This window comes from Dunckerocampus dactyliophorus, chromosome 1 (genome assembly GCF_027744805.1).
Source record: "Dunckerocampus dactyliophorus isolate RoL2022-P2 chromosome 1, RoL_Ddac_1.1, whole genome shotgun sequence".
Classification (NCBI taxonomy): Eukaryota; Metazoa; Chordata; class Actinopteri; order Syngnathiformes; family Syngnathidae; genus Dunckerocampus; species Dunckerocampus dactyliophorus.
This window is the reverse complement of record NC_072819.1, coordinates 15,498,856-15,524,590: the sequence shown is the minus strand read 5'-3', so window position 1 is coordinate 15,524,590 and position 25,735 is coordinate 15,498,856. Positions and strand designations below refer to the sequence as shown.

The 25,735-nt window shown below is 42.0% G+C and overlaps 1 protein-coding gene across 13 annotated transcripts in view; it reads left to right on the top strand.

Annotated features, from left to right (window-relative positions):
* Positions 1-25,735, top strand: part of LOC129179196 (ral GTPase-activating protein subunit beta-like) — a 55,813-nt gene that overhangs the window by 7,701 nt on the left and 22,377 nt on the right. For 2 of the 13 annotated variants that reach the window (XM_054772103.1, XM_054772133.1), the window contains exons 7-23: positions 179-357; positions 549-617; positions 2,789-2,940; positions 3,013-3,241; positions 10,290-10,325; positions 11,079-11,280; positions 13,600-13,767; positions 13,886-14,000; positions 14,108-14,255; positions 15,013-15,077; positions 15,168-15,312; positions 19,705-19,835; positions 19,936-20,118; positions 20,180-20,328; positions 23,417-23,604; positions 23,693-23,796; positions 23,940-24,095. In XM_054772103.1, the coding sequence (XP_054628078.1) occupies positions 179-357; positions 549-617; positions 2,789-2,940; positions 3,013-3,241; positions 10,290-10,325; positions 11,079-11,280; positions 13,600-13,767; positions 13,886-14,000; positions 14,108-14,255; positions 15,013-15,077; positions 15,168-15,312; positions 19,705-19,835; positions 19,936-20,118; positions 20,180-20,328; positions 23,417-23,604; positions 23,693-23,796; positions 23,940-24,095 (2,419 nt within the window). The remainder of the gene's footprint in view (positions 1-178; positions 358-548; positions 618-2,788; positions 2,941-3,012; positions 3,242-10,289; positions 10,326-11,078; positions 11,281-13,599; positions 13,768-13,885; positions 14,001-14,107; positions 14,256-15,012; positions 15,078-15,167; positions 15,313-19,704; positions 19,836-19,935; positions 20,119-20,179; positions 20,329-23,416; positions 23,605-23,692; positions 23,797-23,939; positions 24,096-25,735) is intronic. The other 11 variants (XM_054772112.1, XM_054772142.1, XM_054772130.1 and 8 more) reach the window with 8 other exon arrangements.

Here is a 25,735-nt window from a genome sequence, read left to right as displayed (position 1 = left end):
TCAAACAATTAATTAGTTACTATGTCCATCCCTAATTGTGACAAGAACATTTTCACCCCGGTCAGTTTTGTTTTTGTTGCAAAAATTACTTTTCAGTGACTTAAAACAGAGTGGAAATATCCGCCGTGTTCCCCTTACCTGGAACAATTCCACGACATTTCTTCTTCATGTCTTCCAGCAACCCAGTGGACCTGAGCAACCCGGCGATAGTCAGCACCACTCCTAAGTTTCAGGAGCAGTTCCTTAACTCCAGCAGCATCCCGCATGAGGTGGTGCTGCATCCGTGTCTCAAACAACTGCCCCAGATCTTCTTTAGGGCCATGCGGGGTGTCAGCTGCCTAGTGGACGCTTTTCTGGGTAAGATGAACATATGTCTAGTATACATATACTGTACATGAAAGCATATCAATCATTACACTCAAAGAGGTTAGTCTTGGTAAATATACATCGTTGCAGGTATTTGATTGCTACCCCCGCCTTAAATCCAGATGCCTGATGTCAGTTAAATTATGACAATGTCAGTGTGTATTTTTCTTTCTACACTATAGGTGTCTCAATTGAAAAGAGAGATGTACGGGAGAGGGTGTTCTCTTTTTGTCCAGTGCGGCTCTCCCATGGTACAGACACCAGCGGCCATGTTGTATTGTAAAATGGGCATAATGATTAAGTGTTGGTGAAGATATTAACAATTGGAGGAGGGGTTGAGGAGTCCCAAAACTCCACCTCCGTTTCAACATCTTGCTAGGGGTTTCTGTGGGCAAGAAAAAGTCAATCAAGATGAGGAACCTTTTTGATTAGAATCTAACCCACTTGTCTTGCATGTTAACCAATGAATTCTGCCTTTAATCAACTCACAGATTCGGATTACACCTAACAGCAAAAAAAAAAAAAGAAAGAAAAATTAAGTTGGGGTGTCCAAACGTTTTCAGCCAAAGGCCACATACTGAAAAATCAAAGGATGTGTGGAGGCCATTTTGATATTTGTAATTTTCTAAACGAGCTAAAACTAATCCAAGATCATTAGGTTTGTATATAATGTGTGTGTGTGTGTGTGTGTGTGTGTGTGTTTGTATAGGGTCTCCGCTGCACCTTAAAACGTCTAAAATCCATCAATTTACATTTAAGGCCTTAAAATTTCTAAAATTCCCTTAAGATCTCATAAAATATCTGAATATGATTTTGAAAAGTCTTTATATTATTATAAAGACTTTGTGTGCTGTGGGCCTCAGATTTTCATTCATGTTGTTTGTACTTTTTTTCAAGTATGGATGTGAAATGGGTCTTCAGTCATATTCATTATGGTTTTAAAAAAAAGTCTTACAATTGACTAGTTAAAACCGCCAGAGACCCTGATATATCTGTGTATATAGTGTGTGTGTGTGTGTGTGTGTGTGTGTGTGCTCCAGCTCTTTGTGTTATAGGTAACAAATCATATTACAGTGGAACCCGCATATGCCGAAGCCATAGGCAGTTGTCGACATAACTGAAACTGACCATTGCTTGCACATTTACATGTGACTTTTGCTGGAGATGTAAGAAGAACGGGCAAGGTTTTTTTTAAATCCTATGGCTACGCCTGTCACAATAATAGATAAATCGATTAATTGAACGATATAAAAAAAAAAACTGGTTGATAGTCCTCGATAAATTGATGATATAAACCTACCTCGGTGTTCCCAGCGTCATTCACTTGCAACATGTGGCTGCTTTTTTCCAGCGGAGTCTGCTTCCGTGTTAATTACCAAGCAGAAGCTGTAATAATTCTACATTTGATCAAAGTTACTTAAGATTTGTCAGATCAAAACACGATCGCTGCAGAAGAGTTCTATCAAAATAGCACGTACATTTCACTACTGCCTGGCACTGCACACTAAGCATCATGGGAACTGTAATTCTTTGAGTGTTAACATAGGACTAATTTACTGCACTCAACAATCAATTCTACTCTTTTCATAACTACATGTCATGGGTTTGCTAAAAAACTGTACAAAAAAAATGATGATGGCTCAGTCGATACTGATGGTGGTGAGTTTTGCTTTATTTACATGTAAAAAAAGTCCCAGACATTGTGAAGAAGTGCGAAAATATGTACAGTGAAATAGACTGTACACGCAAAAATATTTGTAGGGCAACAATTACGTCCCAAAAGTACCACACATAAAAATCTCAGAAATACAAGCGCTTGTTACCAGGAATGTAACTTCTCACACTTCTCTCACTCCAACAGCCTTCAATCCAACCTACTCCTACACTAACAGGGGAGAAACCTCCTTCGGACACACTAATAAATATTATCAGGGGTATTGTACTTTAACAGTTCACATAATGTAAACATGACATAACATTTATGCCGCAACAAAACCAATCAGTCAGCTCTAGGTTTTATTGGCCCTTTCTGTATGCGGATGTTCAAACATTTTGTAAAACCTTCGACGTATTGCCATGAAAATTCTGGGCCCTTTTGTGAAAAGTAGCAGAGGGCACCAATACATTTTAGACGAGTTGTCGACATAAGCGGGGCCGACTTAAGCGAGTTCCACTGTATATTGTTAAGTGTTATTAGAATTTACTCTGAACCTTTTTCTCGTTACATTGTGCCTTTTTTCTCTTGTTTTCCATTTTTGCTGTTGTTTTCTTGTTTAATTGTGCTGCGGCCAGTGACAAAACAATTTGCGGGCCTCAAATAGCCCCCTGGGCCGCACTTTGGACACCCCTGCTTTATGTGATTCTTCCTCGTCTCTGCATTCTATGCTATGAAGCTCACTCGATCCAATCCTCTCATCATCAGGCATATCCCGTCCTCGAGCCGACAGTGCCCCGCCTACACCGGTCAACAGAATGAGCATGTCTCCGCCCCCCTCTGTTGCCAACACCACTCCCCCTCACAGTCGTAAGCAGCGGCACACAGTGGTCACCAAAACCACAAGCAAGAGTTCAACTGTAAGTCCAATTTATGCACAGTTTTGATTTTGAAACGTGAGTTGAAATGGACATGTCCCCAACCCGTTGCAGAGCAGTGGCAGTCAACCAACAAAAGTATCACAGCAGCAGCAGCAAACTTCATCCTCGCCGACTTTGTTGTCCAGTCCAAACCAGAGCAGTTGGGAGTCCAGGCCGCTGCCCGCTCCAACACGGCCCAAAGTCAACAGCATCCTCAACCTGTTTGGCCAGTGGTTGTTTGATGCTGCACTGGTCCACTGTAAGCTCCACAGCGGCCTCAGTCGAGACCCCAGCATGACCGGTAAGTTGCCAGACCCTGCCCCCAAAACTAGACTTTACCATTTCATGCATGGGCAGGTGGGTGTTATGCTGCTGGGGCATTAACATAGCCTTTTTGTGTGGAGTTTTCTGTGTTTTTGTCTTGTCTTACTTTGAACTCTGTGTTGTTGGGATGTCTGTTCTTCTTTTTTTTCTTTTTTTTTTCTCTCTACCATTGACTCAGAAACTTTTTTTGTGCCTTTCTGTGTGTGGAGGGCTTGGCTAGAAGTGGCCTGGTTTGAAAACCTCATCAGATTCAAGCAACAATTTAAAACCTAAAAAAAAGGCATCTTGCGCAAATTTTAGTGGATATAAAATATAGTGTGTATATATATATATATACACTGCTCAAAAAAATTAGAGGAACACTTCGAAAACACATCAGATCAAAACTGGGGGAAAAATGATCTTGAATATCTTTCCTGATAATAAGTGGGTGATGTATTAGTAACAAAGTGATGCCACATAATTTGATAGAAATGAAAATGATCACCCTATAGAGGGGGGAAATCAAAGACACCCCAAAAATGAAAGTGAAAAATGATGCAGCAGACTAGTCCATTTTGCCAAAATGTCATTGTAGCAACTCAAAATGATTCTCAGTAGTTTGTAGTTTGTGCGTGCTTGTACGCATGCCTGACAATGTCGGGGCATGCTCCTAATGAGACTACGGATGGTGTCCTGGGGGATCTCCTCCCAGATTTGGACCAGGGCATCACTGCGGTACCTGGACGCATGGAGGAGATTCCAGGAGACAGGTAGTTACTCCAGGAGAGCTGGACAGGGCCGTAGAAGGTCCTTCAATCCTCAGCAGGATCGGTATCTGCTCCTTTGTGTAAGGAGGAATAGGATGAGCACTGCCAGAGCCTTACAAAATGACCTCCAGCAAGCCACTGGTGTGAATGTTTCTGACCAAAAAATCAGAAACAGGCTCCATGAGGGTGGCCTGAGGGCCCGACGTCCTGTAGTGGGCCCTGTGGTCACTGCCCAGCACCGTAGAGCTCGATTGGCATTTGCCATAGACCACCAGAATTGGCAACTACGCCACTGGTGCCCTGTGTTCTTCACTGATGAGAGCAAGTTCAACCTGAGCACATGCAACAGACGTGAAAGGGTCTGGAGATGCCGTGGAGAACGTTGTGCTGCCTGCAACATCATTCAGCATGACCGGTTTGGTGGTGGGTCAGTGATGGTCTGGGGAGGCATATCCCTGGAAGGACGTACAGACCTCTACAGGTTAGATAATGGCACCCTGACTGCTATTAGGTATCGGGATGAAATCCTTGGACCCATTGTCAGAACCTAAGCTGGTGCAGTGGTACCTGGTTTCCTCCTGGTTCATGACAGTGCCCGACCTCATGTGGCTAGTGTATGCAGGTAGTTCCTGGAGGATGAAGGACTAGATACCATTGACTGGCCCCCACGTTCACCTGACCTAAACCCAATAGAACACATCTGGGACATTATGTTTAGGTCCATCCGGCGTCGCCAGGTTGCTCCTCAGACTGTCCAGGAGCTCATGGATGCCCTGGTCCAGATCTGGGAGGAGATCCCCCAGGACACCATCCGTAGTCTCATTAGGAGCGTGCCCCGACATTGTCAGGCATGCGTACAAGCACGTGGGTGCCACACAAACTACTGAGAATCATTTTGAGTTGCTACAATGACATTTTAGCAAAATGGATCAGTCTGCTGCATCATTTTTTCACTTTCATTTTTGGGGTGTCTTTGATTTCCCCCCTCTATAGGGTGATCATTTTCATTTCTATCAAATTATGTGGCATCATTTTGTTACTAATACATCACCCACTTATTATCAGGAAAGATATTCAAGATCATTTTTCCCCCAGTTTAGATCTGATGTGTTTTCGAAGTGTTCCTCTAATTTCTTTGAGCAGGATATATACATATATATATATATATGCAGGGTGTCCCAAAAAATTTATACACTTGCTGCAACAGTCTGTCATGCCAGGTATTAGAGAAGACTTTGAAGAGTTTTATTTTCAGCAAGGTGGATCTTACCCACACCACCATTGCAATGTTAGCTCCTTCATTGATGAGATCTTGACCAACTGGTGGATTGGAGGAAGGGGTTTCATCGAATACCCTCCAGACCAGACCACACACCACTGACCTTTTTTTCATGGGGATACCTAAAAGACAAAGTCTACGCTATGAGATCTGCAACAGTTGCTGAATTGATAAGGCATTAAACGTGAATGCATGCAAATACCAATGGAATTGTTTCATGATGTGTGCGATTCCATTGCTTTGCATTGTCAGCAGTGTCTGGACCAGAAGGGACATCATTTTAAGAAAAGGCAGTGACAAAACAATAAAATGATGTTTGTAAATTCTATTACATTTTGAAAATTGAAAAAATTATAATAAACAACTAGTTTACAATTATTTAAAGTGCGTATACATTTTTTGGGACACCCTGTGTATGTGTGTAAGATAAAAGTAGATTCCTCAAATAGTGGTGTTCATTCAATGAAGTGCAGGTGTATATTTGAAGTAAGGCATCTGTTTGAGAGGCTTGTGTATGGTGTAGGGTTTGTTGATTGATTGATTGAAGAATTATGACTTCGTATTACAATAGTAATGTGAAACTACCTAAAAATTTGCAGTTTTTGTTATACAGACCTGATCAAAATCTTAAGACCAGTTGAAAAAATGCTAGAATTTCCATTTTGCACATTTGGATCTTAGGGCCCTGTCACACACACCCTGACGATTTAGGCAGCGCATGCCTGACGTGATCATTTTGATGGCATACGTTGAACTGCCGACAGTTGTTTATTTCAGTTTTGGCCGTGTACATAGCGTATTCATAACGAAGTCGACGTAAACATGACGTATTAGTAACTTATATAGAACGTTTCTCTAACTTGGGACAGCTTGTAAGTTTGTTTGCAGCTTGACCAGTAGAGGGCACTGTGACACTGGGAATGGAACTGACATTTATTTTTTATTTTTTTGCGCTTTGTCTGAGAGAAACAATGCACATTTTAATCAAGCATTATTGATCACGTCAACATAAAGTGCTGCTGCTGAGGTTGGGCGCAGTAAGACAGTTATTCAAAATTTTTTTGAAAGATCCTGAGCATTATGGAACAAAAAAGTCAAGTGGTAGACCCAAAAAAAAACACACCTGCACTGAGCCGGAGGATCCGATTGGCTGTTCATCAAGACACAGGGCGGTCTTCGACCCAAATTAAGGCCCTTACTGGTGCTGACTACAGCGCAATAACCATCAGACGGCATCTGTGGGAAAAGAGTTTAAAAACAAAAAACGAATTAAAAGACCTCGTCTCCTTCAACACCACAAAACTGCTCGTTTAGACTTTGCCAGGGAGCATCAAACATGGGACATTGAAAAGTGGAAAAAAGTTTTTTTCTCTGATGAGAAACAATGTAGCCTTGACGGTCCGGATGGCTTTCAACGTTACTGGCATGACAAGGAGATCCCACCTGGGATGTTTTCTACCTGGCACAGTGGAGCGGGGTTCATCAGGATCTGGGATGCTTTTTCATTCAGTGGAACACATGAGCTTCAAACGGCTGCTTACGTGCAGATGTTGCAGCGGGCATCGCTCATGACTGAGGGCCCTCGTCTGTGTGGTAACAGCTGGGTTTTTCAACAGGACAACGCTGCAGTTCACAATGCTCGCTTGACCAAGGACTTCTTCAGGGAGAATAACATCACTCTTTTGGACCATCCTGCATGTTCCCCTCATTTAAATCCCACAGAGAACATTTGGGGATGGATGGCAAGGGACGTTTATAAAAATGGCCATCAGTTCCAGACAGTTGATGCCCTTCATGAAGCCATCTTCACCACTTGGAGCAATGTTCCCACTAGCCTCCTAGAAACACTCGCTACCCATAACTGAGTCCTACTGAGAGTTTTTTAAAAGTTATTTTTTGAGCGATGGTCTTAAACTTTTGATCAGCTGATAAACAGCCTATTTCATTTGAATTGTTGTTTTCCATAAAGTACTTTTTCAAAGTGCTTTTTGTCTCACTCCCCCTTCTTGCTTTTGCATATTGTAGCTCTACTTAAAACCTCATTAAGATCCAAATGTGCAAAATGCAAATTCTAGCAATTTTTCAACTGGTCTTAAGATTTTCATTAGGTCTGTATTTTATTCTTTGTTGCTATCAATTCTGCAATGAAGTTGGAGTCGGAGCTACAGTAAATGTTCCCTCAACCATGATATACGATTGATTATAGCAGACAAGCGTTAGCGACGTTGCGTCTATGCAAGTCTGTACTTGATGTACGACTGAGTTAGGGCTGGGCGATATATTGATATTTTTAAAATATCGGTATTTCTTTTAAGCACAATATCAAAAACAAACATATGGTTTATCGATACAGACTGCATTTGCGCTGTTCTCTTGTATCTTGACACGGATGTCTCACTCTTCACTCTGCTGTGTGTGTCAGCGCTCTCAGAGTGGCTCCTGCTTCGCGCAACTCCGTATATAAAGGAGGAGGAGAGAGGACGGTCGGAGCAGAAGCTGTTGGCGACAAATCTAGCTACTTTTTTGGCATCGGAGTTTTTTATGGTATCTGGCGACTTAAAAGTGAAAGTAGTATTGTTGTGCAGTTTGTGTGTTGTCACTGAGTAGCAGCGGCATATTCCTGCGACATCCACGGGGTGGATCTCGTCCTGTTTTACTGAGCGGGATCAAAGCCGTAAATGTTTCTTAATCTTCATTAAATGACTACTCATTACACTCAAGCCTCATTCGGAATCGGTCACTTATCGGTCAGTGTGTCAGAATGTGTGATGGAAGAACGATGTGTGATAAGTAGTCTTAACCACAAGATAAAAGGTGGAGGCTCAATGCGACGTAAGTATTCAATTGTCTAGAGTCTTGACTCTAGACTTTGAGAGGCGCTAGCTGAGATAAAATATTAAAATTATTTTATTTTGTTGGCCAATTTTAAATCAACAAACTAAGAATCGGGTTTATTTGTAGTTCTAAACATAATTAGGGTGTTATTACTCACTTTTTTGTTTCTCCAAGATTGTTCTGCTTTCTAACAAAAATAATACTGTTTTGAGTATTTTTGTGTTGCTGCTGACATTTTAAAAAATCCTCTTAAACGGAGCACTCTATTTCTTATTTTGTTCTTTCATGCTTTTGGTATGAGGATTTGAGCGGAGCTAAAGGTTTGTTATAAAGAAGATTGATGATTTTTACTTTTTCTATATTTATTTCAAAAAGAGAATGGACTTTTATTTTAGGGGCTATTTTTCTATATTTTTTGTATTTATTTAACTTGGATTTTCTGCACTTGTACTTTTCAAATGTCCTATATTTAAAACGTCTGTTTGCAACGGTTACACGGCTGCCAAGAGAATGCTAACTTTCGAACGTGTTGTAAGCATTACATCCCACCCTCTTCTTGTTCCAAAGGACCAATACAACATCAGTAAAACATTAGTATCGCTTCATGATACACATGATATACTGTACACGTACATGATATATCTGGGGAGTTGAATCAGACCATCTGGACATGGACCAGGATGAGAGGTGAAACTCAAGCCAGTTCAGTTGCTCTGATTAAACTCTTCAGATAAACAAAAAGTGCAATTCAAAAAGATTCAAATAAACAAATGTTGATGGAACTTGGATCGAACTTCTGGTCCATCATACTGTAACTGCGAGTCTTCATTGTGGGTGGAATTTCCCCATACAAAACAACATGAGCTGGAGCGGTCTTCTCCAGCAGATATCTAGCTTCACACTGGATGTCCTTCCCCTCCTGTTTGAGCCTGACTAAGTTGCCCATAAAGATGGCATGCACTTTGTGGTGGTGTAGAAAGCAAATAGCCAAGATGTGAGGTGCATTGACAGACATTGCATCATTACACAATTTTTTAAAATTTTTTGGCACCCATGACCCACTGAAAACGGCTCTGCATCCCACCATTTGAGAATCACTCTTTTAGAGTGCATGATAAAGTGGAAAGCAAAATGTACCTCTTGTTTTGTTCCAGAAGGTCTGACTAACCAAAATGGACGCTAACCGAATACATTTTTCCCATATGAAAGAATGTAGATTCAATTAATGCGTTCCTTAAAAATGGCATAAGCCAAAAAATATGGTACGCTAACCGGAGAATTCACGCAAACCTTAGCGGTTTTCATTAACTACTCTACACTCAACAAAAATATAAATGCGACCTGACTCCTGTTTGTCGTCGTAACCGACTTGAGTGGGCAAATGCTCACATTCGATGGCGTCTGGCACGTTAGAGAGGTGTTCTCTTCACGGATGAATCCCGGTTTACACTGTTCAGGGCAGATGGCAGACAGCGTGTGTGGCGTCGTGTGTGTGAATAAAACAAAACTGCACATTTCTCTTTTTATTGTGGGCAGTCTAAGGCACACGTGTGCACTAATCATGGTTTCTAATCAGCATCTTGATATGGCACACTTGTGAGGTGGGATGGATTATCTCAGCAAAGGAGAAGTGCTCACTATCACAGATTTAGACAGATTTGTGAACAGTATTTGGGAGAAACAGTGATATTGTGTATGTGGAAAAAGTTTTAGATCTTTGAGTTTATCTCAGAAAAAATGGGAGAAAAACAAGTGTTGTGTTTATATTTTTGTTAAGTGTATATACTCTATAGGAGACTCTATGGTTAACTAAATAGAGATGTTAATTGGAGCATGTACGGCATTTGAGATAAGGTTTTTTTTTTTTTTTTTTTTTAAGTGCAAGTCACACCTGGCAATTAATTGGAGCATGGCCCGTATTAGGGCAGAGGCCACTATTTGAGGATGTATGGTATTTACAAGAGCAGTAACACGAGAGGTACTCCTGATCATTGGCCCCTGACATGTGTTTTATATGTGGTGTCCTGTACGCCTCTCCAATGTCTGACTGTAGTAGGTCAATTAGTAGATCAACAACAACAAAAAAACAACACAATTCATGCCTGAAATGAATTGGCTGTGCTTTGATTTTGTGTCTCTCCACTATTTCTGTTATCTTGCAGCCTCTTTTATCCAAATTCTCCTTTCTTATAAATCTTGTAAGTAGGAACAGCAGCTTTGGGTTTTTTTTACGCCCCTCTTCACTTAATTTTCTTGACCAGTCTTTCCCGTTTTGGTTTGAGTTGCCCCATGATCATCGCCATTACTGCCATTGTTTTGTGTTCTCACTCCTCGTCATTCCAAAAAAAATAAGTCCATCAGTGTACTTTTGGCATCTTCCAGAGGTGATGGAATGATTCCACCAACTGACCACGTCTCCACCATAATTACACTGCCAGTCTGCGACAATGTCACATTGTTTTTTTGTAATTTTTTTTTTTTTTTTAATTCTTATTATATTCACACTTAACTTTCTTATTTGGCTTCAGACCATCTCAAGTTCAGCTTTGTTTTGATCATTTTTTGTTGTTAGTTTGAACTCTGGTTTTACTGGTTTCGTGCCTCAATGCATGACGTGAATGTTCTGTGCTCTTGAGTGATAGTCGTGCATACAGCCAGAAAGCTGACACAGGGATTTTGTGTTTAATCTCCCTTCCCTTAGTTTTTTGTCCCTGAATGGCGGAACTGTATGGCAAAGTCTTTGTGTCAGAATTCCCTCTATTCAATGCTATGAAATAATGAGTGTATGTTGTAATGCTGTGGATGTCATAGCAGTGAAATGCTGTTTTTTATTGTTTTCATTCTAATAGATGATTAACTTTTTGCTTGTTTGCCTGTGCATGAGTCGTCACCCGAATAAGCCATATTGCAATTCAGGTTGCTTTCATTCCGTCTCTTCCCACTCTGTGCAGCAATAGCCACACAAGTAGGCCTGGAGCTGAGAAGGAAAGGCTCTCAAATGTCCACTGACTCCATGGTGTCCAACCCCATGTTTGACGCCAATGAGTTTCCGGAGAGCTATGAGGCAGGTCGAGCCGAGGCCTGCGGGACTCTGTGCCGTATCTTTTGTAGCAAGAAAACGGGTGAAGAAATTCTACCTGTTTACCTCTCCAGGTAACGTTTTTTTTTTTTTTTTTGTTCGATTGCATCATATAAAACAAGGGGTATTCATTGAATAAATTCCCCTGAACCACTTCTGGTTATTATCGGTAAATTGACAGAAACTTAGGAAATAGGCTTAGCTGTAATTAACTTTTTACAATGACTTGATTCCACCATGTATAGACACACACAAATAACCCCTTATAAGGAGTAACTGTAAGTTACTCGCTGCAGTTGATTACATAACCCTTATTGGTCACTGGTAATTTACAGGATAGAGATTGTATTGTATGTACTTTATTTATCCCACAGCGGGGAAATTTACTAATGATGTAATGATGAATCGATTTATGCATATGTTAATTCATAATTTGTTATTTATTTGGAAATGTCTGGATTTCACCACTAGGCAAGAATACTTTGCTGTCTCAATGCACTGTAGAAGTGAAAGCAGGAAGTGATGTTCTGCATCGGGTCCAGGCACCTACAGTGGTGTGAAAAGTGTTTGTCCCCTTTTGCATATTTGTCACACTTAAATGTTTGAGATCGCCAAACAAATTCCAATATTAGTCAGTCACAACACAACTGAACACAAAATGCAGTTTTTAAATGAAACTTTATAATTAAGGTAGAAGAAAAATCCAGTCCTGCATGGTCCTGTGTGAAAAAGTGATTACCCCATAAACTTAATAACAGCTTGGGCCAACCTTTGCAGCAACAACTGCAATCAAGCATTTGCGATAACTTGAAATGAGTCTTTTGCAGTGCTGTAGAGGTTTTTTTCCCCTACTCATCTTTGCAGAATTGTTGTAATTCAGCCACACGGGAGAATTTTCCAGCATGTACCACCTTTTCAAGGTCACCCCACAGCATCTCAGTAGGATTCAGGTCAGGACTTTGACTAGACCACTCCGAAGTCTTCATTTTGTTTATCTTCAGCCATTCAGAAGTGGACTTGCTGGTGTGTTATGGAGCATTGTCCTGCTGCAGAACCCAAGTTGGTTTCAGTTTGAGGTCACGAATAGATGGCTGGACATTCTCCTTCAGGATTTTTGGTAGACAGCAAAATTCATGGTTCCATTTGTCACAGCAAGTCTTCCATGTTCTGAAGCAGCAAAACAGCCTCAGACCATTACACTATCACCACCATATTTTACTGTTGGTATGATGTTGTTCTTCTGAAATTGGGCATTACTTTTAAGCCCGATGTAATGGGACAAACACCTTCCAAAAAGGTACACTTTTGTCTCGTCAGAACACAGAGTATTATCCCAAAGGTCATCAAGATGTTTTCTGGCAAAATTGTGACGAGCCTTAATGTTCTTTTTGTTCAGCACTGGTTTTCATCTTGGAACTCTGCCATGCATGCTGTTTTTGCCCAGTGTCATATGGCACAGTCATGAACACTGACCTTAACTGAGGGAAGTGAGGACTGCAGTTCTTTGGACATTGTTGTGGTATCTTTTGTAGGGATGTAACGATTTGTTTTAATAGCGATTCAATTCGCATCACGATTTGTGTTTGCCCATACGCTTTTAAGGCTGATATTGGTTCATTTATAACGATACGATCCGAAACAATTTGGCTTTAAATTGATTCAGGAACTTTTTAGCCAAAAATTCAGCCAGCCAAATAAATAACTGGATCCTGGACAGTGCATGTGAAGTTTCCTACATTCCTGTTGTTTTTTGTAATGTAATCAAGTGTAAATTATGGATATAAACAACAATTAATGGCAAATGCATTCAAATTTTCTTTGAATAAAACTCACAAACTTGTACTCTTTGGAGAGGATGTGCACACTGTAACCCTTGGTAACCACAACAGTCGCCTTTACATGACGTCATCTGTGTGCCCCAGTCAACAGGCATGACTAATCCACTTACGTCAAATGAAACTGTTACACAAGTAACAATTAATGTCTTTATCATTAAATGTGCTAAAAAACACACACATCCATATAAAGCCTGCAGTGCTTAAATCCAATGTTTTATTTTCTAGTATTGATTAAATAGATGTATTGCATTTTAATCGATGTTAGATCGGTATATGTCGTCTGGAATGGAAACTTGCTGTACACAGATTGATGTAGGAAATATAGGAATATAAATCGATGCAGTGAATGAATCGTTACACCCCTAGTCTTTGCGACCTCTTGAATGTGTTGTCGCTGCGCTTGATTGGTGACTTGAAAATTATGACTGTAATTTATATTACCTATTTAGCAAAATCAGAGAAAAATATAATTTGCATAATAATTTAGAAAACTGTGTAGTTAAAGTGCCCATCACATTACAATAGTCAGAATGTTCTTTTCTTTCTTTCCAACAGGTTCTACATGGTGCTGATTCAAGGTCTCCAGATCTCTGATTTCATCTGTAGACCCGTCTTGGCCTCCATCATTCTTAACTCTTCCTCTCTCTTCTGCACTGACCTGAAGGGCATCAATGTGGTTGTGCCATACTTCATAGCAGCCTTGGAGACTATTGTACCAGACAGGTCAGGCTAGTAGCATGTTGCAATCATTGCATTATTCCCTTGAATGTTTCTCGTGGGGCATTTAGGATTTCACTTGCCGTTTCTTGAAGTTTACATGCCTATGGTTTATTTCTGTTAGGGAGCTGTCAAAATTCAAGATTTATGTAAATCCCACGGATCTGAGGAGAGCCTCCATCAACATCCTGCTGGCCATGCTGCCATTGCCACATCACTTTGGCAACATCAAATCTGAGGTAAGAACGTTTTGTCATTTCTATATTTCATTTACTGCCAAGGCTTTTTGAAGGTGAATGTTTCTGCACAGCATATCCACCTTGGTGAGCGCTGTCTCTTTTTGAAGGTTCTGCTGGAGGGCAAGTTTAACGAGGAGGATGGATTGCCTCATGACCAGCCTGTGTCTTTTTTGTCCCTGAGGCTACGTCTTGTCAATGTTTTAATTGGTGCCCTGCAGACAGAGACTGACCCGACCAACACGCAACTCATCCTGGGTATCTGCGGTGTTTTCAGTACTGTCTTTCAGAATAAATACGCTTGTATTTTCTTTCTGTGCTATTACAATTATTTCAAAATAATTCATAATAATTTTGGAATGCATGAGAATGTGTAAATGAAAATGCTCTGTTTGACCACATGGCCATTTATAAACAAGTATATTGTACAACATAAGAGCAACAGAACCAACATTGTAATAGTGTTAAGGAGAAAACTGCACAGCCAGCATGAATACCGCTAATGAGTTCATTGTAAACAATTGTAAGGCAAGTGGAATATGCACTGACAGCTGAGTAGCACAACTGACATTTTAAAGGGCATGCATAGGTAGATAAAGCTGCTGCATGTTGGCCACTTCTGATACTTCTTATACAGATACTACCATCTTGTGGAGTTCATAAAAATACATTAGTAGGTTTGCTACCACCATAGCTGTTGATGCCATTTTCTTTTGACCTGGCACTAATTAGAGACCCACTGAGGTCATTTGCTTCAGGTTTGATGACTATAGGAGACTGCATTGAATAGAGGCATACATCAGAGGATTTGCAGTATTAATCATATTTTTTTTTATTTTTAAGCATTTTTCATTATTTTAATGTATTTATACTATTAATGCATATTTATCAGAACTATAGTAGTTGAGACTGGATCACAGTGGCTCTGCTGTTGCAGCCAAGTAATGCACTCCATTTGGCCTCAACTGTCAGTTTTCCTTCTCCTTTTATGGATTCACCTGTTATCCTCTCTCAGGTGCAATGCTAAATATCGTTCAAGACTCTGCCCTGTTGGAGTCCATTGGTGCGCAGACAGAAACAGTAAGTGCCACTTCTTTCCAGTTGAATAACAAGCAATATTTTACAGCACCATGCTCACAAATGTGGACCTGATGTGTTTGGTCTTGCTAGGGGAGCATAGATGGGAGTCATGCGCCAACGAGAAGTCAGAGTCACAGCCGGACCAACAGCGGCATCAGTTTCAGCAGTGGGGGCAGCACGGAAGCCACCAGTCCGGACTCTGAACGTCCCACCCAGGCTCTACTTCGGGATTACGGTAAGACACAGCTTCAGTCATCCCGTTTTATTACACAAATACATAAGCAATTGTTACTTTACAAGACTATTACCACATATATTCTTTGCCTGCTTGCTTGTCAATTGAGAGCATGTGACTCATTAAATGAAAATGTTTCCTTTTTGATAGCTAACGTGGTTAAAGTGGTGTGCAGAGTTAAGAAGCGTTGGATAAAATGTCTCTGTAGGTGCTGCTACACTTCTTTGCTGTGATGCTGTGCTTTAAAAAAAAAAAATAATATATTTGCGCAACAGTGTGTGAAGTGCTGCAGTTCTTCCCCAAATCTGTTGTTACTGTTACTGTTGCTGCCTGATGAAAACCTTGTCTTGACACTTTGACAGGCTAAAAACATATAAACAAATCATGTTAAACATACAGCGATGGCAGTGAAGATAAAGATTTATTTACGTATGTTATCTGTTTGTTTTTTGAAATACTTAAAATTATTTTCAAATGTCTGGCTGGGCAATGTTTTTATACTGATTTAAAGGGTTTACTAATATTTTAATAAGTCAGTAATACCTATCTAACTAGACTAACAAGTAGAGGTGTCACAAGATTAAAATGTTCCGATATTTCTCCATCCATTTTCCTCCGCTGGTCCGGGTCGCGGGGGCAGCAATCTCACTAGGGAAGTCCAGACTTCTCGGTCCCCAGCCACCTCCTCCAGCTTCACTGGGAGGACACCAAGGCGTTCCCAGGCCAGCTGTGAGACATAATGCCCCCCAGCGTGTCTTAGGTCTGCCCCGGGCCCTTCTTCCGGCTGGGCATGTCCAGAGCACCTCATCAGGGAGGCATCCGGGAGGCATCTGGACTAGATGCCCGAGCCATCTCAACTGGCTCCTCTTGATGTGAAGGAGCAGCGGCTTTACTCTGAGCTCCTCCCGGATGACAGAGCTCCTCACCCTATCTCTTAGGGTGAGTCCAGCCACCCTGCGAAGGAAACTCATTTCAGCCGCTTGTATCCACCATCTTGTTCTTTTGGTCACAACCCAAAGCTCATGACTATAGGTGAGGGTGGGAACATAGATCGATCGGTAAATTGAGAGCTTTGCCTTCCAGCTCAGCTCTCTCTTCACCACAATGGTCCGGTACAGCGATGGCATTACTGCAGACGCTGCGTCGATCCGCCTATCAACCTCATGCTCCAACCTTCCCTCACTCGTGAACAAGACCCCCAGATACATGAACTCCTCCACCTGGGGCAGGACCTCATTACCAAACCCGGAGGGAGCAGTCCACCCTTTTCTGACTGAGAACCATGTTCTCGGATTTGGAGGTGCTTAGTCTCATCCCAGAAGCTTCACACTCAGATGCAAAGCGCCCCAGTAAAAGGTCACAGCCCGATGAGGCCATCAGGACCACATCGTCTGCAAATAGCAGAGACAAGATCCTAAGGCCCCCAAACTGGACTCCCTTGACACCTTGGCTGCGCCTAGAAATTCTGTCCATTAAAATTACCAACAAATTCGGTGCCAAAGGGCAGCGTTCGTGTCCTCAGACTCTGCTTTTTCTATGGAAGGTAAGTAGTGGATTTGAGAAGGGCCTCAAAGTATTCCTTCCACAATCCGACTACAGTATATCCTCAGTCGAGGTCAGCCAGCCAACGTCCCCACTGTAAATAATGTGGAATGGGCACTGCTTCCCCTTTCTGAGGCGTCGGACGCTTTGCCAGAACCTCTTCGAGGCCGACCGAAAGTCGTGCTCCATGGCCTCACCGAAGTCTTCACACACCCGGGGTTTGGCCTCGACCACCGCTGAAGCCGCGTGCCGCTTGGCTGTTCCCACAAGCCATCGATGCCCGATAGGACTCTTTCAGCTTGACGGTAGCGCTGACCTCTGGTGTCCACCAATGGGACTGGCACCGACCACATTGCGGCCGCAGCCCCTCTCTTCACCCATGAGTTCAGAACATGCGAATGCAGGTCTGATGATACGACTACAAAGTCGATCATGGACCTGCGGCCTAGGGTGTCATGTTGCCAAGTGCACTTGTGGACATCCTTATGTTTGAACATGGTGTTCGTTATGGACATACCGTGGTTCGCACAGAAGTCCAACAACATCACATCGCACGGTTTCAGATCGGGGAGGCTGTTCCTCGCAATCACGCCCCTCCAGGTCACACTGTTATTGCCCACTTGGGCGTTGAAGTTTCCCAGTAGAACGACGGAGTCCAGCACCCTTCTGATGGACTCCAAGAAGGCTAGGTACTCTGAACTGCCGTTCGGCACGTACGCACAAATGACAGTCGGGACCCTTTCCCCAAGTGGTGGGTCTACGGGGGGGAGCTCCCGTGTGGCTTCTTCAGGCTGGGCCTGGCCGGGCCCCAACCGATTATTCTCGTTTTGAGAAAAGCCACCCAGCTGTCGTGGGAACAAGTCACCCAGAAGTCTATCAGACTGTGAGCTATGGCATCGCTACTGTAAATGAAAATACACATTGCATGGAAGTGGCAGTGCGCGAGTCAGGATTGGAACCGCACACACACACGCTAAATCTTGCAATCCAACCTACATTGGAGTTCCCGGCGTCACTTGCTCGTGACGTGCTTGAGTTTTCCCTCGAAGTTCAGCAGCTGGCATGGTGTTAACGTCCAAGCAGAAGCTGTAGTAATTCTACATTTCATCAAAGTTACTTAAGATTTGTCAGATCAAAATATGATCGCTGCACAAGTCTAACACAACATGTGATACAAACGTGTGTTTCACTCCTACCTGGTACGGCACTCTTAAGCATCATAAAAGATAAAACTAATCTACTGCAACCTATTTTACATGTGTCTTCGAAGTCCACTTTGGCGGCACGTCGGTTTTTGTGAATTTATTATACAAACTTTCTCCACATACGACTCATACTCCCTGGTTTATCACGAACTTACTTATTAAGGGTTTTTTTTTTTTTTTTTTTTTTAACACAGCAGGTGTTCTTTATCACTGGCTTCTGAGAGAATCAAGCGACTAGAAACAAGCTCTGAAAACAAAACGGGGAACTTGGGAATTTGCAAGCTACTTTACAAAAAACAAGCCCAGAGTGGTTTACACTGTAGCCAACTCCTCAGTAGGAAGAGTAGCTAATGGCTGTCCCAAAAGTTGCTAGATGACATCATCTAATTTGCATATTTTTGCATTTGATGTTGTAACAAATGCTGTAAGAAAAAAGCCTAACATTTTGGAGAGAAAAAAAAGAGAGTAAAACCACGTTAACTACGTTAAGAACTACAAATAATAAATAAAATATTTATATTTTATCTCGGCCAGCGCCTCTCAGGCTAGCCAGCTAGCCATTACATCCGGACTCGCCTCCAACCTTCATCTTTTAACTCGCAGTTAGGACTACTTTTATCATCTATCACACGACTTTCTTCCATCACACGTTCTGACACACTGACAGGTAAGTGACTGAGTTTGAATGAGACTTGAGTGCAATGAGTGTTAATTTCATGAAGATTAAGAAACCACTCCGTAAAACAGGATGAGCTCCACCTCGACGGCATCGCGCCTGCCTGATTCATGAATGCGTGAAGCTCGCTCTACTGCGCTCTGAGTGTGTCGTGGTAGCCGACAGTGGAGCAGGGCGGTGCTGCTGCTCAGTGACAACAGAAACTGTTGAACAATAAGTGCGTTCACTTGTAAGTCCCCAAATACCAGAAAACTACCCAACGACACCAGAAGAAGTTTGTAGATTTGTCGCTAGTCGCTTTTGAGAAAGTATGTCGGCAAGAGGGTTTGGAATGTGGGCAGATTTTGCAACAAAGTTGCCAAGTTGGCAACACTGGTGGTTTATAATAAACGTACTTTAGTGGCGGAGCTACGGGGTGGCCGTGGCCACCCTTGGTCACCCTTGGTACAAACAGTGTAAACATTGCTCAGCCTTAATTTGCAGAATTTATTATGAATTTCATGTAAATTAATATATGCTCTACAGCAGGGGTCACCAACGTTTTTCCTTGTGAGAGCTACTTTTACAAAATGAAAATGTCCAAGAGCTACTCATTTTTGTAACATTTATTTATTTAACATTTATTTTCAGAGCTTATTTTAAACCCAAACAATGCAAAAATGCTTGTTTTACCAGAACATTAACAAAATGCTGGTGTCCACAACTCACATTTTGTATTTCAGAATGCATTTCTTTCTACTGTTCTTTCATTATTAAATGAAAACCTGAAAGAAAAGCAGGCTTGCGGGCACCTCATGTGGTCATGGGGGGCTACCTGGTGCCCGCGGGCACCACGTTGGTGACCCCTGCTCTACAGTATGTGCTTTTTTCCCCCAAATCTGTCCTTTCAAGGCATGTTTTTAACCCCCCAAAATGCTGCGTTTCCTCTGCTCTGCTCTATTTGGTATTTCGGGTTGTCATATGTTCTAGCTTTTCCAGATACAGCGGCAGGCCTGTTGGTCCGCAGCATCCACCTGGTCACTCAGAGGCTCAATTCCCAGTGGAGACAAGACATGAGCATTTCACTGGCCGCCCTGGAGCTGCTGGCCGGCCTCGCCAAGGTAAAGCTACAGTACAGTACACGTCCCAAACTCCAAAGATATTTTGTTTATTTTCTGTATACCACATTTGTTTTATACAAGAACAATTTATTTTGCTCAGGTCAAGGTGGGTGTTGACTCAGCGGACCGTAAGCGAGCTGTTAGCTCTATATGTGGCTACATTGTGTACCAGTGTAGCCGTCCAGCACCTCTTCAGTCCAGAGACCTTCACTCCATGATTGTAGCTGCTTTCCAGTTTCTTTGCGTGTGGCTCACCGAGCACCCTGACATGCTAGATGAAAAGGTAGGTTGTTCAAATACTTTTACTGTGTTTATGTGTCTAACATAACGTTATTTGGCAACAGGATTGTTTGATGGAGGTGTTGGAGATAGTGGAGCTGGGAATCTCCGGCAGCAAGTCCCGACAGGAACAGGAAGTGCGACACAAAGGGGAGAAGGAGCATAACCCGGCTTCCATGAGGGTGAAAGATGCTGCGGAGGCCACTCTGTCATGGTGAGGCAACATTTGATCTTATTTGTTGGCACAGAGTAAGGAGAAACGGTCACACTATCATAGTAAACGAAGGTGTTCTTGACGCTAAACCACTCTTTATTCTACCTGTCTGTTTGTGAAATGTTATTCGACCTAAGTAACACAATGGAATAGTTAAAAGCAAGGACACATGCACCCACAATACAGTTAATGACACAAAAAAAAAAACAGCTGCCATTATTCAACCATCCTCTCTTTAAGCAAGATGATTGTATCTTTTTTGTAAATGTAAGCTAGTCCAGACCATATTGACATGAGTCAAAAATCCTACACCCAAATGATTCTCTCACTTGTTCTTGTTCATACAGTGAAACCCGTTTATGTTGAGGCCCCTCTGGCTGACTGTCACCAAAACTGAAAGTAGCCATTGCTTGCACATTTCTTTGTGCTTTGGCCAGAGAAGTAGAAGGACAAAGGGCGATAATAACACAAATAATTGCACAAAACTGGGATACGGGATTAAGGGATATCTTGGTTATCCTGGCTCAATTTATCAGTGATCAGTTTTCACAAAAGTGGCATAGTTATGGGATATGTTATGACACAGGTTACCATGGACATTTTTCTGTGGCGCTAGCCTGCTCCAGACCAGGCTATGGTCCAGGATCTATTTCACCTCATCCCTTATCTCACTCAGCAGTCACCATAAACAGAAACCAATAGTTAACATAGCAACCAATAGCAACTGCTCACTACACATACTGTATATAGTATACACTAAGTCCCCAACTAACGAACACAATTGGTTCCAGACGACCGTTCTTAAGTCGAATCGTTCTTGAGTCCAACAAAAGGTAATATTACCAATGATATAGGTACTACATGTACGTGTATACATATACAGTATATGCGTATGTATGTAAATATGACTTTGGATGCAATAGTAATATTAAACAAGGATAATTAATGAAAAAACAATAATAAAAATGATATAATAATACGTAATGATAAATGTTATTTACCTTTTGAAGAGGTGTGGTCGAGCATAGGAGCAAGGAGGAGGAGGAGATATTGAAAAAAAGGACAAATGGTCGTCTAGACTCTTCTAAAAGAGGTAGTGTTCTGTGGGTGTGTAGAATTAAGCAGGCCTACTAACTCTTCATAATCTTTAATCACATGCTTTATCCCGATTGTATCATAAAGCTAAAACCTAGCTTTTTATTTACCAGAACCTCCCCAGCGTCTGTTGGTCCCATTAGCAGTGTCACAGTGCCCTCTACTGGTCAAGCATGCAGTATAAATGAAAGCCTAAAAGCCTAAGCACTACAAGGCAAAATAAAATAAATTATAAACCAGTCGGCTTGTGTTTGTATTGGCGAGTGTTCGCTAGTCGGGTGTTCGTAAGTTGGGGACCTAGTGTATATAGTTATAGTTTGCTTAAGCGTATTGTCACTTTCCTTTTCTGTCTTCCTACCGGAGTGATGACCCACACCTGTTGCCACCTGGCAATTAGTCACGTTTCTTAATGTTGTAACACATTGATTCATTCCAGTTCCAGTACCATTCTCTGTCCCCTTTTTGTTGCCATTGTTCATTCGCGACAAAGGAAGCAAACAAGCGAAATAGTTGACCAGCATCATGGTTTCTCACCAAGCTGACTCACCAGAAAACACTGCCCCTACTACTTTGGCGGAGAATTGCACGGCACACGCTCAGCTCCTACGCAGAACCTTGGAAAGGCTCATGACGGAATCAGAAGAGATGGCGTAGTGACTACACAGAAGCATAAACCAGCTGGAGCCACAGCAGAAGGATAAAAGAGCCATATGCGGCTGCGGGGCCATGGGTTGCAGACCCCTGAACTAGAGCCACTGTAATTAATTAAACATTTCTAATCATTAATTTCCATCATTGTAGATAAATTATTATTTTACAATCATTAGATAATTTATTACATAATGTACAGTCTCTTATGTACTATATATAAAATACACATCCCATCTGACAAGAAATACACATCTACAAGATGAGTTATTCAGTCCGATGGAGTTACATTTCCACAATTTGCAGTCACCTACAATTTCAACGGCTTCATAATAACAGTATGACTGGGTTTTTGGAAATGTTAAATATGTTGGCTAATATGGATGTGTACTAGATTAAACAGAAGGCTTAGCGCTCAACGGAAAAGCAGAAGTATACATGCAGTTGGGTAAGGGCGATGTGCTAATAAAGCAATAAAGAGTTCAGAGATATTGCTGTACCACCACTGTTCCTAGTTTGTTAAAATAGCAACAAACATAATGTTAATTGTTCGGATTGTAATTATGATGGTTTCAGCGGAGCAGTGAGTGTGTATTTGTGCACTACTTTTGCACAAAGTATTCCAGACCGTCTCTATACTTTGCCACCCTTTCTGTATTTGTGTTATGACTGTGGCGGTGTTGCCTTTCTTTTCTCTTTTACATCCTTGTAAGCTTCCATGAGAGTTTCTGCTTACATTGGGGGAAAGTATGCTGATCTCATTGCCATGGTAAATTGGTGACTCTGTGATCGATAGCGGGGTCTGTTTAAGGAAGCTGCGAGCGTGCACTGATCCGGCGTTGGTTCCACTTGGCTTGATGAATCCTTGTCTTCTCATCCTAGATTGGTCTTGCCCAACCAATTAAGACTAGACACTCTTGTTTTGGATTGGTTGAACAAAGCTCAGTCATTAACACTGGATGTCTGAATCCTACTTTCATTCAGCGGGCCCCATATTAATACTGCCATGGTTTTCTTTTGAGGCTTACTTTGCACTGAACAGGAAGTCACTATGCATGTTTTGATGTTGTGTAACTAGACAGTATCTATGTTGGTGCTGCTGAGTGGTAATGATGACATTAACCAAACTACGACACATATCGACATAAACGGACCCATTTTTCATTCAATATTTGGGACAAAATATTAATGTCAATAAAAGCAGTCAACCATGTATGTCGACATCGACTGCAGTGGGCACGTTTGAGTAATAAGAACACTGTGGGCCAGGCCTTGATGACTTGGTCCACATAGACAGATTGTCAACATAATCGGGACCAACTTTCACTGTATTCTTGTTACCCAGTATCATGCAGGTCTTGGGAGCCTTCCCCTCACCTAGTGGGCCCTCCTCGACTTGCAGCCTCCTCAACGAAGACACCCTGATCCGCTATGCCAGACTTAGCGCCACGGGAGCTAGCAACTTCCGCTACTTTGTTTTGGACAACTCGGTCATTCTAGCCATGCTGGAGCAACCTCTCGGCAATGAGCAGAGTCAGTAGCTAGATATTATATATTCCTAACCTCAGATGAGCTGAGAGCGATCTATAAGATTGGACTGTGTTCATCTCAATCCTGACAGACCCTAGCCCATCTGTGACAGTTCTGATCAGAGGGACGGCTGGAAGACATGCCTGGACCATGCAGCTCTTCCACCAACCCAGAGGAGCTCGGGCCAATCAGAGGGTGAGATCACACAGAATAATCGCTGCAACCTTAAAGCATTTGATGTTAATTATAAACCAAAATAACATCAGATGTTTTATTCTTGATGTATGGCTTATCACTGACAACACTATGCCGACTGTTTTCCTCTCCTCCTCCCACAGCAGGTGTTTGTCCCAGAGGGGCGTCCAACACCAAACAACGGCGTGGGGATCAAATACAACGTCAAGCAGAGGCCGTTCCCCGAGGAGGTGGATAAGATTCCCCTTGTCAAAGCCGATGTTAGCATTCCCGACTTGGATGACATTGTCAGCAAAGAGGTGAGAGTGCAGTATCTCACCCCTCACATTTCAGCAACAATGTTATTATAAAGATAGCACAAAAAGTAAGGAAATTTGTGTTGTACCAATGTTTTGAGGCAATTCATATTATACTGTTGGAAAGCCTTTTTATTACCATTTTAAATGGTGCCACATTTGTAGGGAACATGCATTTGTGGGATGAGCAGCGGAGCTGAGTATGTGGGTTGGACCCATGAAACATTTGCCAAATTTTCTGCCTGTGCCAAAGGGCTTATTCTGCCGTTGACTCTTGTTGGGTGTTTGGTGGATTCAAATCAAATCAAATCAAAGTTTATTTGTATAGCACCTTACAACATCCCAATGGTGCCCAAGGTGCTTCACAAGAGTAAAAACAGGTAAGAGCAAAAGAGAAGAGGGTAAGATCAAATAAGAAATAAAAACAATTAAAACAAAATAAAAAATAAAAATAGAGGCACAGAATCACAACTAAAATTTATTTTTTAAAAGAGATTTAAAAACTGACATTTGCTTCCAGCGCATGTGTCTGCTCACTCCCTGTGCTTTCTACATGCTCGGATTTGCTGAGTTTTGGCACTCTGGGAGCGGGAATTGAATAGACCCCCCCCAATTTTGTACTTAATTTACAAAGCACATCTTCACAGTGTGATCATTTGTCATTAAATACAGGCGTCATGTTTGAATAGAACACTTATAAAAATACTAGGAGGTGAAGCAAATGTTCTTTGGTGAACTACATCAGCTGGTGAGCTACTGCTAACTTACACGCTACCCTGTGACAGAGTCTGTGTCTTAAAGCTGGACACACTACCAGTAATGATCCTTCCACAGGTTTACCTACGGAAATCTTGTTACGACTTTTACTTCCTCTAGACAGTCAAGTTTGAAGTCTTCTCAGCGTGTGTCTGTGTGTTTATGTTGAACAACTTAGACACACAACTGGTGTTTTCAAGACAAGTCATAAGTATTATAATGATAACAAGAGAGCAATATTGTTAAGTGACATTTTTAAAAAGTAACTTAGCATGAACCTGATAGCCACTTCTAGCTCGCTGGTGGGACAAACACGAGCTCGTACTAGCACTCACTCTAAACAATGCCGCAACTTGGTTTGCGGAACACCAGCTTAAAGTTGACCTATCACACTGTCCCTATCCAGATCAGCCAAATGTGGCACACAAATTCTTGGAGCAGACGCCAACTAACCACTGTACCAAGGCCCATGCTCACAGGTGCTACCAGTCAGGTGCCTGATTCTGCTTTGGGGACACCAGAAGCTCAAAAGAAATACATAATTATGTCAGCTGTTTGGCAGTAGCACAGAAGATTTTACACATTTTTAATGGGTGCAACCTACATACTGTTCATCCCACAAATGCATGTTCTTTACAAATGTTGCACCGTTTAAAAGGGTAATAAATGGGCTTTTCGACAGTAAGATTTTTTCCCAAGAAGTATTGTTACAACAAAAACATCATCCATCCATCCATTCATTTTCTGTGCCGCTTAATCATTAGGGTCATGGGGGGTATGCCTGAGCCTATCCCAGCTGCCTCTTTGGGCGAGAGGCGGGGTAGACCCTGGACTGGTCACCAGCCAATCGCAGGGCACATATAGACAAACAGCCATTCACACTCACA